The sequence below is a fragment of the Cavia porcellus genome, unplaced genomic scaffold (assembly GCF_034190915.1).
Source record: "Cavia porcellus strain 051 isolate PalLab524CR breed Dunkin Hartley unplaced genomic scaffold, mCavPor4.1 scaffold_31, whole genome shotgun sequence".
Lineage (NCBI taxonomy): Eukaryota > Metazoa > Chordata > Mammalia > Rodentia > Caviidae > Cavia > Cavia porcellus.
In genome coordinates this window covers 43,810,734-43,826,393 of record NW_026947514.1, presented here as the reverse complement: position 1 = coordinate 43,826,393, position 15,660 = coordinate 43,810,734, and the positions used below count along the sequence as shown (strand labels likewise).

The 15,660-nt window shown below is 42.2% G+C and overlaps 1 protein-coding gene across 4 annotated transcripts in view; it reads left to right on the top strand.

The window, feature by feature from the left end:
- The window catches only part of Armh4 (armadillo like helical domain containing 4), a 133,844-nt gene that overhangs the window by 47,649 nt on the left and 70,535 nt on the right, over positions 1-15,660 (top strand). For all 4 annotated transcript variants that reach the window (XM_063241531.1, XM_063241530.1, XM_063241529.1 and 1 more), the window contains exon 5: positions 2,151-2,399. In XM_063241531.1, coding sequence (XP_063097601.1) covers positions 2,151-2,399 — 249 coding nt within the window. The remainder of the gene's footprint in view (positions 1-2,150; positions 2,400-15,660) is intronic.

Genomic DNA, 15,660 nt, shown 5'->3' with positions numbered 1-15,660 from the left:
GAAGTCTGCTGTGATTCTGATAGGTTTTCCTTTATAAGTGATCTGTCTTTTCTCTCTGACAGCTTTTAGTAATCTATTCTTGTGTTGGATTTCTGGGATGGTGATTATTATATGTCTGGGTGTAGTTTTATTTTGGTTATGAGTGTTTGGAGTTCTATATGCTTCACTAATCTTGATGTCAGTTTCTGATCTCATGCTTGGGAAATTTTCAGCTATTACTTCTCTAAATATCCGCTTGACATCCTTTATGTTGTCTCCCTCTCTTTCATTAATCCCTATCATTCTTATGTTATTCTTCTTTGCATCGTCTTGCAGTTGTTGAATTGTTGTTTCCTGATTCCTTGTTATTTTCAAAAGATCTTTCCTTTCCTGTTCACTAGCTGCAATCATGTCTTCAAGGTCTGAAATTCTATCTTCACTTTCATTAAGGCGGTTTTTACAACTTTCAGTGGAGTTTTTTATTTCCTGTATATCTCTGTGCATCTGCATTATGTATTCTGTTTGTTTCTTATATTGCTCGTCTAGGGATTCTATCTTTTTGTTTAGTTCCTCCAATTTTTTATCTGTGTTTTCTTTAGATATATTTAGAATCTCTTTCATTTCTTTTATCATTTCTTCTTTTATCTGGGAGATTATTTCGAGTTTGAATTTCTTTAAAGCTTCCTGGAGTTGTTTGTCAACTTCAGTAGCTATTATGTCCGATATATGAGGTGGATGGGATATATTTTCTTCTATATACATCGCTCCTAGGGTTTCCTGAGATGGGCTGGAGGTTTGAGGTTGTAATTTGGTCTTTCGTTTTGTCATTTTGTATATTTCTGTGTTTCAAGTGTTATTTGAAAGCTTCCTCAGGATCTGTTGAAAATCCCCTTCTATGCTTGGAGCTACTGAGCCTCTGACACCGCACTACCCCAAGCCATTGGGCCTGCAGAACCAGTGTCCCTCCTCTGCCTGCTCAGAACTCCGCAGTTCCAGACGAGCTGGGCCTCAGGGACACTGTGCGCCCACCTGCCCCTTGGAAGATCCACAGCTCTTCAATTGCAGCCGGGTTAGGGTGCTCTCCACAGGCCACAGTGCCTCAGGAGCCTGTGATCCCTCCCTGCTTGCAGAGATATCCACAGTCCTCTAGGCAAAGGAAGGGACTTCTGCAGGCACTCCAGATCCGCCCAGCTCCTCCTCTGCAGGCAGATGGCTAGGCGCGGCTGGGCTCGGGGGTTAGTGTAGGCCCGCCCATCCGTCAGGAGCTCAGCAGACTTCCAAGTGTAGCGGGGGGGGGGGGCAGCTGTAGTGGCCTCTAACCCACTGCTCCACTTCACTGCACCCAGAAGCCTGGGGGGTCCGGAACAGTCTGAGATTTGGGCAGACTGTGCTGGGCACTCACCACAGGCTGAGGTGCCTCAGGAAGCTGAGATGCCTCTCTGCTTGCAGAAGTATTCAGTCCTTCAGACAAAGGAACGGGCTTCTGCAGGGACTCCGGATCCGCCCAGCTCCTCCTCTGCAGGAGATGACAGTATGTTTTTCATGTGTCGCTTTTCTGACTGTCCTGGATAAAGGCCCAGTTCCCTTTGGAGCAGGACTGGGAATGCTGGTGCGGTTGTTCCCAGTTTCCTGGTCACCATCTCTCCATCCATCTCCACAGGGAGACAGGACGCAAGAGCGGAGTTCTGTGCCTTTCCCGTAACACGCCTGTGAGTTCTACTCACTGGTGTGCAAGAATAGAGAGAAAACCATGCCACTAGGGTGAATTCTTGTCTTTAACATTATGAGACATAAAGGACGGTATCAAATCCTTTAAGTTCTGTTGCTATTTTGGTGTAATTTCTAACAGAGGAACCCTTAGTGACCTCCTGGAAACAGAAATGGGTAGGATTTCTTCCCTACATTGCTCCAATAACAGTTCTTAATACCTGAACTTCAATTCCCAAAAAACATGATTCATGACATGTGTTTGGCAGAACTGTAGCCTTGAAAGTTTAAAGTATGGGGCATTTGGTGGTCACATAAACCCACAAAACTCATTGTCCCACCTTGGCTATCAATTTGTTTATAAAACTTCTAGTGCAGTGAATGTGTAGAGTGTGGACTGTTCCAGGAGATAGATTTGTTTGAGAATGTGCTCCTCATGACAGCTTTATGTTTCCATTCCCCAGAGGGAGAAGACGATGAGGATGAGGAGGATGAAGAAGATGAAGATGAGGAGGAAGAGGAAGATGAGGAAGATAAAGATACTGACTCCCTAGACGAGAGCTTTGATAGTGACACAGAACTGCCTGGCTTTACTCTCCCTGGTGTCACATCCCAGGAGCCTGACTTGGAGCGGGGAATGGGGGACCCACTGCGGGGAGCCACGTACCAGGTGCCTGACGCCATCGAGTGGGAGCATCGGAATCAAGGCCTGGGTAAGAGTCTGCGAGCTTTCCCGTCTTTCCTCTCGTCTTCCTTTTACTTTTCTGAGGCGGAGCTTTCTTCCACTGATGAGAATGACCTTTTCCTATGTTACGAGCGACTTGGGAAAAGATTACGTCCTTTGTCAGCAGACCCTGGTCTCCGTCTGCTCCTTGTGAGCAGCGTCACCTGCTTTTGGAAGGAATTCTATTTTTCCTTCCCAGCAAGAATATGGCTTTGGGAGGATTTGCAAGTGGGGTGTCAGCTCTGAATCCACCTCTCTGGACCTGAGGTGTAGGTGCCCTCTTGTCCAGAGAAATTCCCTCTTCAAAACTCTCCATCTCTAGCATCTGGGTCTGTTTATACTTTCAGTGTGACAGAAAGCTGCAGAGACGGGGTCTGGGGATTTAGCTCAGCGGCATAAGCGCCTGCCTTGCAAGTGTGCGGTTGTGAGTTTGACCCCTGGTACCAATAAAAAAAAAAAAAAAACGAAAAAGACAAAGCTGCAGTGATCATTTTGTCTGTGACCTTGTCACACCTCAACACAAATTTACTACTGCATAGGAGTCAGATTTTTAAGGAATCGACTTTCTGGAGGTGCAGTGCCTGGAAACTGCACCTGTGGAAGCGTACAGTTGAGTGCGTTTTGACCAGCATCAGCCGTGACCTCCTCCCAGCCACGGTGTGGCACATTTCTTCCTGTCTTCCCATCTTCGCAATGTCTTTCCTTGATTGCCCTGGCTCCACGTGGGCACCGTGTACTTTTGTCACTGTAGATTAGTCTGCAGTTTCTGTGTAAAGGAGTCATGTGGTGTATGAGATGTGGTCAAAATATACAGTGAATGTTTCAATTTAAAAACTGTTACAGTACACAGCGCTAGTGCTGTCAGTCCCTCCCGCAGTATCTCTCTTGCTTCCCACACACTTACCCCATCGCTCGTGCTGCCTTCTGAGGCAGCTCTGGAAGTCTTCGTGAATGTCTTCCATTGCTTTGCCTGGGGTGCTTGATGTCCTGAATGGACTCAGGATGTTTACCTTCCATAGTCATTTTGGCTTTGGGGAAGAGCCAGTAGTTGCACGGTTCCACGTCCAGTGAGTAAGGTCGAAGAGGACACACTGTCATGTTCCTATTTGACAGAAATTGCTGTAAATGGTTGATTAATGAGAGGGATCACAAAATATGGTAAATGTTTTTTTATTAAAAACATCTATTACAGTAAAAGAGATATTGCCATTAGTCTCTCTAAAAATATTCCAAATATTTTCTCCTTACTTTAAACATATCCCTTTTCTTTTTTTTTTAATTAATTAATTAATTTTTTTATTGGTACCACGGATTGAACTCATGACCGCCCGCTTGCAAGGTAGGCACTTAAGCCACTGAGCTAAATCCCCAGCCCCAACATATCCCTTTTCTTGGCAATTATGTCTGTTACTGTGGTAGGGTTTTTTTTAAATGTAAATATTTACTGTATTTTCTAATCACCCTTTATATGCTGTTTTGTACTTGGCCTGTTTCATTGGGCACCATGATTTTGAGATTCAACTATATCTGTGATTTGTCCTTTGTCATAAATGAGTAGTATTCAATTGTGGAGATTACTGCATTTTGTTTATCTGGTCACCTACTGATAAACAGTAGGTGAGTTGTTCCCAATTTTTAGCTAATAGTTACATTTTAAGGTGTGTCAGGCACAAAGCTTAGGAGAAACAGCTCCATAGCCGTCCTGTCCTGCCTCCTGACTCCAGCCCCCCTGCACAGCTGGTTTCATGAATGAATGATACCAACTTAATGGTACATTATGCTTTATTTATTTATTCATTTTATTTTACTAGTACATATTTATAATTCATGCAGTTTACAATCACCTTGAAAAGTGGTTACATGTATATATTACAGCTTTTTTAAAAAAAAAATCCCCTTGTTTTGCTTTTTTTTTTTTTTTTTTTTTTTGGTACTGGGAATTGAACTCACAACTGCACACTGCAAGGCAGGAGTTTATGCTACTGAGCTAAATTCCCAGCCCTTATTTTTGTTTTGTTTGGTGCCAGGGATCGAACTCATGACCTCGCGCTTGCCAGGCAGGCGCTTAAGCCACTGAGCTAAATCCCCAGCCCCCTTGCTATGCTTTTGAAAGGGATTTCTACCGGTCCTGAGTTTTTAACATCAGATTTTTTCTTATTATAATTTACTATTTCTAAAGATGTCTTTTGTTTTTTTCCCTAACTTCTCTCAATAAATTCATTTTGCCAGCCTGTTTTTAAGCATTCCCAAGTGCTCACGGGTCAGGTCTCTAATTTGTGATGGGTTTGTGGTAGAAGGAACAGTGGCTTTCCAGGACGTCCACATCCTGATCTCTGGAGACTGTGACACATTACCTTGCATGGCAGGATGGACATTGCTGATGGGATTTGGTTAAGGATCTTGAGGTATGAATGGGGATATGATTCTGGATTATCTAGGTGCCCAGCATAATCACAAAGGTTCTTAGAAGAGGGAGGTAGGGTCAGAATCAGAGGGGGAGGGGTGCTGAGGGAAGCATATGTTGGCGTGGTGTGGCAACCAGCAGCAGGCTGTGAGCCTGGGGTAGCCAAAAGGGCTGGGCATCTGCCCTCAAAGGTGCTGGGGAGTGTGTCCCTGCCAGTGCCGGGGTTACCACAGTGAGACTCACTTCAGACTGCTGACCTCCAAGGCTGTGAATAATGAATTTCTAAGGTTCTAAGTGCTAAGTTTATGTTGGTTTGTTACAGTAGCAAGAGGAAACCAATACAGGTTATAGTGTTTAGTGAGCTACATTGTGACCGGGAGTTGCATGGCAGCTCTAAATAGAATGTGAACATTTTAACAAGTCTACTCTTTTCCCTAATGAATCCATAAAAATAAAAATATGAGATTCTTTAAAAACAGCCCTATTTATTATAATAATACTTTATCTGCTTTATTCTTTTTTCCCCAATCATTACTAGAGGTTAATTCTAGGGCTTTTGTACCCAGCTATATCCTTAGCTCTTAAAAAAATTTCCATTTTGAGACAAGGCTTCACTAAGTCTCTGAATTGCCTGGGCTGAGCTCAAAATCGCCATCCTCCTCGCTCCGTCTCCCAGAGTGCTGGAATGAGAGGCGTGTGTCTCCATACCTGGTTTTCATTCCTATTTTTAAAATAAGTGGATTGTTTTACTTATAGACTACCACCTCCATTTTTATAATATGAATGGTATTCCAAAGCAAGTGCTAGAACCCATGTAATTTTTTTAAATGAACAGATTGAGGTTGGTAGATGGCTTGGCTAAAAATATAGTGCAAACTCTTTGAACAGATTATGATCTCATTTCCTGTGAATTAACAAGAGAAGAAAATGTACGTGGCTTTCTAAGGCAAAGCTGTAGATTCAAGAGTTGAAGTGTCTGAGCTTGTGTTTGCTTGCTTGCTTGTTTGATTTCTTTCTCTTTCTTTCTTTCTCTTTCTTTTTCTTTCTTTCTTTCTTTCTTTCTTTCTTTCTTTCTTTCTTTCTTTCTTTCTTTCTTTCTTTCTTTCTTTCTTTCTTTCCTGTTCCTTTCTTTTCTTTTTGTATGTGAAATTAAACTCAGGATCTTGCACTTGGCAGGCAGGCACTTATGCTGCTGGGCTATATCCCTGGCTGTGAACTTGTGTTTTCTATAGTGTCACATAAACTTGCTTTGGTAGCAGAGAGCTCAGTTTCTTGATCTTGCTGCAGAGAATTGTGTATTGTCACGAGTACAAGAACGAGGCCTGGGTTATGACTGAGCTGGACTGTCTCACTGATAAAGTACAAGTGCAAATTAGGAAACTCTCAGGCTGGGGACTTAGCTCAGCGGCACAAGCACCTGCCTGGTGAGAGTGAGATTGTGAATTTGATCCCTGGGACAAAAAAATCAAAAACAACAAAAAAAAAAACCAACAACAACAACAAAAAAACACAACACTCTGTTCATACCTATAGAGTTAATTTCTTTTCTCATCTCATAAGTTCATTTTCAGATTTATTGGCTAGAATCTCTACAGAGAGCATACACCGTTACACGTGATGCTTTTTATCTTGTTGCTAAATTAAGTCACAGAGTTACCCTTTTTAATGTTTAAAATCAGTAGGACGGAATATAAACATGGCAGTGTTTAAACATTTGCAATATAATTAATACCCGGCAATTCTTTGCTCTTTTCACTTTCTATATCCACTAAGATGTCTTCAGTTATAGTAATAGAAACCTTAGCTTTACTTGGTTTTAAGATCCATGAAAAATATTTTCTCTTAAAACAAGAAGTCTAGATAAAGCTCCTGGGTTTGGTAGTCACTGTGACTCGGATTTTTCCATCTTGCTGCTCTGCTGTCATGAGAGCTGGCTTTACCCTCGGGATTCCTTATAGTTGTGCTGATTGCCAAGTTTTAAGGGCCACACCAGAGAAAAAAGAAATGGTCTTATCACCTGCTTCTTTCTTAAGAGAAAGGGAGCCCTTCTGAGATGCATGCTCTAGGTTTTGTCTTGTCTGTAGTTGAGGAGATTGGGCCCATTTCTCAGCCTTCATTGACAGGGTGTAGTCATGTGCTTGGTGGAACGGATGGAGGAGGGGTAATCTCCACATCTAGTGGTGTACAGAAAAACTGTACTGTGCGAAATACTTACCTTCAAGGGGTGATCAAAATATATGGTAAATGCTTACATTAATTCTTTCTTTCTTTCTTTTTTTCTTCCTTCCTTCCTTTCTTTTTTTTTCTTTCTTTCTTTCTTGTACCAAGGATCAAACTCTCAACCTTGCACTTGCCAGGCAGGCACTTGTGCTACTGAGCTAAGTCTCCAGCCCAAAATGCTTAAATCTTAAAAATATAATACAGTGAAAGAGTCACTGTCATCAGTCCCCTTCAGAGCGCTCCTTGGTCTGAGCACACTCCTGTGGTTCTTGTGGAGCACCCTTCATGGGAAGGCAGACTCAGCATGGTAACGGTGGATCCCCACTGCCACTGTCTTTGCTGGGTCTGGCTCTGTGTGAGCTCTGGCGTTCTCCAATGTCAAGATGACTAGGAAAGGTGATTACTGTGTCAACTCTGAACATCGAGATAGCCACCGTGGCACAATTAAAGACACTTGTGAAAGAGGACTTCCAGAACTGCTTCATGAAGTAGCAACAATAATAGTCTAAGTGTGCTCAAAGTGTGTGTGTGTGTGTGTGAGGATTTTGAGAGAGATTAATGGCAATGTGTCCTTTACTATCAGACACTTCAAAAATTAAAGATTCACTGTATCTTTTAAAAATTTTATTTAAAAGGAAAAAGAGAAAAAACAAAACAAAACAAAGCAGTGTAAGGGTACAATTAATACAGAACTACAAAAAAAAAAAAAAACCAGTAAGAAATCACCAGTTAATAGATTACAATTATCATCCTAGAGACAGTTGCTCAAGTCACAGTATCAAAGCATACAAAGTATTCACTGTATTTTTTGACAACACCTCGTTTGTCTCCTTTCCCCTAAGAATCCAATGACCAGTCTTGAAAAATCTTTATCGTAAATGTGTTTGGAGTTCATGAGTTCCGGATGACAACTTGAAGGTGGAATTGTTTCATTTTATTTTCTTCCTCAGGAGAGAATCATTTTAGGCTACTTTAAACTTTGGTGTTGTACAGAGATAAAGCTTTTAAAAAGCTTTAGTTAGTTCAGCTGTCTTCACTTTTCTCAGAAGTCTGCATGTCACATTGGAATGAGCACTTGACTGAGCAAATGGAATGCTCTCCTTTGGTAGTCTTTAAGAACGACAGAATCTTCAGCTGGTAGTCTAGGGCTATTTGTAGGGCAGGCCTGTCTCTTACCTCAGCTGATGTTTGTTGAGCACTACTGTGCATGTGCTGCATATTAAGGAAATTGTAAACAGCTGACATGTTACCGTATGTCATAAATGACCAGGGAACAGCAGTAACCCCATAGATGTGAACTCAGTGGCCAGACGATGCTGCAACAGGAAACTGAATGTCTGCTTGTGAGCAGGACAGTGTATTTTGATGTATGGGGCTTCAGGGTGCATTACCAGATCCCGGACTTTGTATTACCCTTCCTGTCTGAACCCTGTTCTCTGATATCAGTGCCTCCCTTTGGATGGTGATACTGTGTCTTCTGAAGGTCCTAGAAGAATGCAGATCTGCTGTGTGGGTAGGAAAACTCATTAAGAGAGTGTCATTTATTATACTGTATCAGAGATTAATTTATCAGCTTCATGACTGGTAATTTAGAAGATGAGAGGGCAAGGAACTTGAGACAGATGGTTTTCGGGTGGGTTGGAAAGTGGTGTGGGCTGCCGCCGTTGTGTGGTGGGAGGGGCGCTTGGCTGGGAGGAAGTCTCACTCTCAGCCCTAAAACATTGAAGTGCTTGCTTTCTTCTCTTCCTCCCCCTTATTTGTTCCAGACGCTTAACATATAGTGAAGAGTAGGAACTTAAATATAGTGCATAACGCTCTGTGACAGCTAGAAAGAGGCTTTGCAAAAGGCAGTAGGAAGTGTGAGGTTTGGACAACTCCTTATTGCAACAAATGTCAGTGTATTTTGATGTATGGCTTAAAAGGTTGCTCAGGAAGCTGCCAGGTGTAAAGTCGTTATATATGTGTATGGAATGAGAATGCAGGAAGATATCTCTGTCCAGTGTAATCGGCACACGGAGCGATGGCGGATCCCCAGTGCCCAGGCCAGGGTTTCCAGTCGGCACACGGAGCGATGGCGGATCCCCAGTGCCCAGGCCAGGGTTTCCAGTCGGCTGCACTTGAGCTCTTAGATGTCTACAGAAGGTACCAGGAGCGGGCTCCAGTCCCGAGAGGATAATTGTCTTGGACTGAATCTCTGATTTTCCTCCTGGGGGAGGCAGCTTCTGTTTATGTAGGATGGGAATAAAGGATTTTAGAAGTTTTTCTGTACACCACTAGTGAAATAGCCAGTAGTACCTAAATTGCTTTTAATGATCATTTCTATTAGATTAATGTGTCTTAACATGAAAAAGGACTCCAGCATTTTACAGTCACATAGACATCAAACTTAAAGTCAGTATTGAGGCTTTAATTTCTTTAGGTAACTCGTGATGACAATATAGACTCCCAAATGTGGGCCGGAGAGGTTTGTATCCAGATACCTGTGTCTTGGATGAGGGAGGTGGGCATCTTTCAGATGCATGGAGGTCTTTCCTTTCCCCCAGATAGTACCCACTGGGCTTCTGGATTAGATGGTAATGCTGTCATTCTTTCTTTGGAAAGAACAGAACTGTTTTTCCTGGACAGGAGAAACAGAAGGCTTGAGTGTAGATCCCTTCTATCCATGTTAGATACTCTGGTGCTAGAGTTTAATGTAGAGATGCCCACCTCTCCCTGCTCACAGGCATGAACATGTAAGGGGAGTTAGATCTGTAGGGAGGATGTCTTCTACATCCAAGATAGTATTTCTTCTTAGATCTCTCCCTTGCAGCTGTGGTTTCTTTGCAGATTAGTAGTAGTTGAGAAATTTTACAGGGGAAAGTCTATTTATATGCCTATGATCAAAGAATCAAGAAACCCAGGGTTTTAAATGCATTTATTTTGTGAGTTTTTCATCTATTTATTTTTATTCCGTTGTGTTGTAGCTATTTTGTCAGAAGACCTAAATCTTCTTGTGACCGTGAGGTAGGTTATAGATCGGGTAAATACGCAAAACTGAATAGACTTCCTTCTGCTGCTCGTTCCCAGCTGTGCTCACAGATGTGCGCTGAGGGCTACAAACAGAGATGGTTAGAACCAGAAATCAAGACGAGAACTGGCCCGGCCTAAAGAACACCAGGAGAACAGAATGTAATGTGCTGTGTTTTAAAAATTTTTTTTACTGCATCTGAGACTTGATGAGCAACTCTAGATATTGGCCATGATCCAGCTATTTTTTTTCTTTAACATAGGCTGTGCTAAGGTGCTTGGAAAGAGGAAAGGATTGACGGCATGGATAATTTTATGAACGAGGCTAAATTTTGAGAAGAGTGAAGGTTTTTCTTCCCTATTGGCAGGACTTTCTCATCAAAAATCCTAAGTGGGCACAATGAGGCTTCCTAGAACTCATTTCTTCCAGGACTTCCAGGAAGAACTCAGATCATGAACACAGACAACTTTTCCATTGCCCTAAGTCTGCTTAGGGAATCCTACAAATTCCTTTCTTCTCCCTTTAAATCTTTTGAGAAAATGAACACAAAATCAACTCTGAGACTCAAATGCTAATGACAGAAATCTGTAAAATAGAGTTAGTTGGGGGAAGCTGTGGAGCAGGGACAGCCACAACTACCTCCTTGCATGATTTGCTTGTCCAGAGCATCTGCTAACACCTCCAGGTGTGAATCCTGAAAGGAAGTTAAGCTTGCATGTTAATAGTCTTTGCACCAGCTGGCTTTCCTGACATTGAGGGTTGGCAGTAGTGGTATTACAGTTGTAGGTTCTGTTTGATCTCCTAAACAAACTCTCCAGCCGGTCCTAGGATGCCAGAATTAATTTTTTGAAATTCAAAGGGTTAGTGTTATGAAGGAAAAACACAACACAGCAAGTGCTAAAACAAGGAAGCAGAGATCAGATAGCCCGGGGACTCAGAAGCTCAAGGATCAGAACATTACTTCGAAATGTATTTATCTCTTCTCTACACTCGGCATGTGTGTCTGTGGGGACCTCTGTGAGCCGTCTTCCTGCAGTGTTTGTCCCATTTGCCGTATCTGAGCCCTCCACCTCAATCAAGCTTCCTTGCTCTCCCCAGCGTATGCATAAGCATTCTTGATGCTGCATCTCCTCGCTGTTCCTCTTTTTTCTGTAATGACCCTTTTCCTCTTCAACTGTGCAAACTCAAATCTGGCCGAGCATTTGCTGGGAGCTGAGACCCACCTTGCGAAGCTTTTGTGGTTGGTATTTGCAGTGTTACGTGATTTCCATTTATCTCACTATCCCATCGTGCTTCTCTTTTTGGGAGCCTGACAGCACTCGATTCCGAGTACTTATGATGGTTCAAAGTGGGTTGTCTTCTAGCTGGTAGCTAGTCTTGTCCTGAGACATTCCAGCCCAGGTTGGTGTGGATGCAGATGCTTCCTTGCATTTATCCTGGGTGGCAGCGTGTGTGTGTGTGTGTGTGTGTGTGTGTGTGTGTGTGTGTGTGTGATTAGTGGGATTCAGGGGAAGATGCTAGCTGGTCAGATGGAGAGGAGTTCCCATGATGCTTAAGCTGACACTGAACCTGAGTATTGTATCACTGTAGAACTTTTCTTGACTTAAATTGTCTCTGGTTCTAATTGCTTTAGTGATCACACTCAAGTGATTTTAACATCTACCAAATGCTTAATAATCTAATCATATCATGTCTTTTGCATTAGAAATCTTGGAGAGCATTTTGAGGCTAATTTTCTCCAGAACATGATTGAACGTCTTAGGATTTTGAAATTTTATTTATTCATTTATTTTTAGAACAAACATTATTAAGCAGTTCTACATTTTGAGATATTCGACATGAATCAGATCTTAGAAATGTTGGTCAGCTATCTTATTTGTCTTGGTTTCTAAGTCAAATGAAAAATCAGATCATTTTTATTCTCACAGTGTGATCTAGCAACTAAAAGAATTTCCAAAAAAAAAAAAAAAAAAAAAGAAAGAAAGAATTTCCAGCAGTTAATTAGACAGCTTTATGGAGACAAAGTCTTTCCTACCAAAGGAAACAGCCACAGCCTCACCCGGAGGCCGTGAGTCATTCATTAACCCTGCTTCTTCGTACCACTGCCCCTTGGCTTTCACCTCCGAGTATGGACTTGTCCTGTTGCATCTCCCTACAACAAAATTGCAGTTATAAGATCGTTTAAAAAGTGCATAAGGTTCTAGTTTGCAAAATTTTCTTTCAATGTTTTAAATATTCTACCGGAGATCCTCAGTATTGGTTCTTATATCAGAGGTTCCCTAAAAATAAATTTGGATTTGCTGATTAGGAAAATCTTTCTGGAAGCTAAAGTCCAATATCACAGCTCCAAAATATTCATCTTGATTTAATTTTTTTTTTTTGTACCAGGGATTGAACTTACAACCTTATGCTTGCCAGGAAGGCGCTGTGTCGCTGAGCTGTATCTGTGGCCTTAATTTAATATTTTAATGATGCTTCCCAGAAACTGAAATCTCTGTTCCTATTTTCCTAGTTAAATGATATTAAGGGAATGGGGGAAAATCTCATTTCTTCTGTCAGGAATGCATATCTTATGTGAAAATTCAGCAATTTTCCTTTGGAGAGCTACAAAAGGAATCTGAGAATTAAGCCAGGAAATAATCCCTCATCAGCTGCAGTTAATAAAAACATTATTGTGGGCACATTGCATCTGAGGAGAATGCTGTGAACTAATTTCTTTGTAATCAGGATGTATTTATAGGACCTGTTGGGGATTATTACAATATGAAGATATATAGGAGGCCTTTCTGATAATTAAACAATAAGAAATATTAAGAGAACTAGGAAAATTTTTTAGAAAGAAAATGAAATATAAATATAAATGTAAATAAATATAAATGAAATAGAAATAATTCTCTTTGAAAAAATACAGAGAAAAATAACAAATATGCCAAAAAGCTTTCTATTGTGTTAAAAAAATGAAAAAGTTGAAACAGTCTCTTCATCTCTTGATTTGAGGTTCCATAATGCCAATTAAGGTGATTACCTTGACGAAATCCTGTGGGCCCACTGTATTAAGAATCTGGAATATTTGGAGTCTTCCAAATTTTATTTGGTTTAGTTAGTCTGAATCAAAGCATTTTGATTTTGAAATTTAGAAAATAGTACAATTAATTAATTAATTACCCTCTGTCTCCAGTTAACACCACAAAAAGGGATGTCAAGGCTTTAAAGCCGAGCATGGTAAGTGTGGGCTGGTGATCCGTGAGACTCGAGTCGGCCAGCCGGTGTGTTTGCTTCATTTCCGCATTCAGCGTTGCACCTCAGAACCTTTCTGCTGTTCTGTCACAGAGGCAGATTCTTTCACAGAACCTGGCACAAAATGCATGTTTGTGGTCAACAAAGTGTCCCCATTCAGTTCATATGAATATTCTTTAAAATAACTTACAAGCATGCACATTATTAGGACTCAGAGAGTGCTCACAACTAAGGAGATTCTGGATTTGATTTACACTTCCATCTCTAAATTCTCCTGCAGGGCTGAAATCTTTCTCAAAATTGGGATTTGAGTTTTTAAGCTGCTTCTCTTGAAAGAGGGTAGGCTTTCTTCGGAATGGGATGGATTTGACCATTTACAGCAATCCCTGGGTATCAGTATTCTGAGTAATAGCAGTGACTTCCAGCTAGAATGTTTGATGTGAGGTCAGCCATGGGCATCAGGTGAACTCCACCTGGGTTTGTTTACTGCCAGCCTGGTAAAGCACTGCGCACCCACTCAGCCACGGAGCCTGAGCCCTGCCCTGTGGGGAGCGGAGGGGTGGTGGAGGCCAGGCACACAGAGACAAGGCGAGGAGTGTTTGCCAGGTAGACCTGACTGCTGAGCCTGAGCAGTGGAAACCAAGACACTCACTTATTTAAATTAAGACATTAATAAGAGGAGGTGGGGGAAAAGGGGAAAAATTCTGAAGTCAGGAAGTTTGATTTCAATGCAGTCTTGCTGGTTTCTGTCTCTTCTCCTTCTCCCTGCTCTTCATCTGCACTTGTGTTCTTCATCTGAGTCCTACCATGTCAGCCTGGACTTCCCAGGTGCCTGGAGACACCTCACTCTTCTAACTCCTCGCACTGCATCAGCACACGCTTCCTTTAAGACCTTGGCTTAGTGACTTTTTGTGGGATCGTCAATGTATATTTCGTAGAAGGTAAATTCTAAAAGAAGAGATAATCATGACTTTCATACAGATATAAAATGAACACATGTCAAAGATTTTATCCTACTCATTGGTTAAGGAATCAGGCACCATGACTGGTTTCAAGGCGACTTCAGATGACCATGGATTTATGTGGTGTCAGGCATCACTGAAAGCAGTTATGATGGTGCATGCCTGTAACCTGGTACTTGGGAGGCTGAGGCAGGAGGATCACTGTGAGATCAAGCTCAGCCTGGGTTACACAGTGAGACCTTTCTCAAAAAAGCAGAACAAACAAACAGAAGAATCATTTAAATTAACTGATAGGTGGTGTAACACTGACTTTTTCCGAGGGGCACGAGCTGTCCCCGCTCTGACATGTACTTTGCTTGTCTAAAGAACTACTTGTACTGCTGTTACTTATCTGCAACTGTAAAGCAGTCCCAAAGGAAGCAATGAACAGTGCAGAGCTCAGTGGAGTCAGCTGATTCCCAGAGGCTCCCGTGCTCCATTGACAGATTATTCAATCATCTCTTTATTTCAAAGTTAAGATTTTTTTGTTACATTCTAAAGTAAGAATATTTAATTTGTCTCACAAAGGAGCTTGCTAACTAAAAATCTGAGTTATGCACTTTGGCTATGTAGGAATGTATATGCCAGGGCAGGCAAGTAACAGATAACTCCAAAGTCTCTATGGACCCGAAGGTTTGTTTCTCGCCTTCCTCACAATCCGCTGTCCCTCCTTTGTTCTTCCATGTAGTATCTCCATCATTTTCTTGGGTCTGTGCAACCTCATTGGATCATCTGCACCCTATCAGAGGCCAAAGGAAGAGAGGATGAAGTGAAGGGCACCTAGTGCTCCTCAGCTGGGAGTGGGTGCATTTCCCTTTCCGTAGTAGGAGTGTGCCTTGACGCTCCCTGGATTGTAGAGTAGCTGCTGGTGGTGGTAGATGTGCCTCACCTTAAGCAAAGCCAGCTTGGTGAATATGAGCATTTTTGTTCCCTGAAGGAAGCAGACTCCAAGGAGAGTGGGGGGCTACCCATTTAGCTATTTGTAAATTATTGTTATGTCACAGATGATGAGCGAAATGTGGTATCTGCTCTACAGAGGCTCCTGAGTCACAAGGAAGCATCTGTCACAGGAGGCAGGAAGCTGTGTACGCTGTGACTGCTATAATCCAGTTGAGGGAGAGAATGTGATGCCTTTGAGACCACATGCAGGGTGGCAGCGGGGAGCCCACAATCTGGTCAGGAAGGCCTGAATCCAAGCAGTGCCTTTGCTGTGCTGCCCCTCCTGGAGTTTTTAACTTCTCTGAGCTCAGTTTCCTTAACTTGTGAAAGAGAACAATAATGAGAGTTGCTGTAACCTTACCTGAGGTGATATCAGGTCACGAGAGTAACGGGAACAGGCCAAACACCCTGCAGAGTGCTCCCTGGAACACACTCCCCCCCC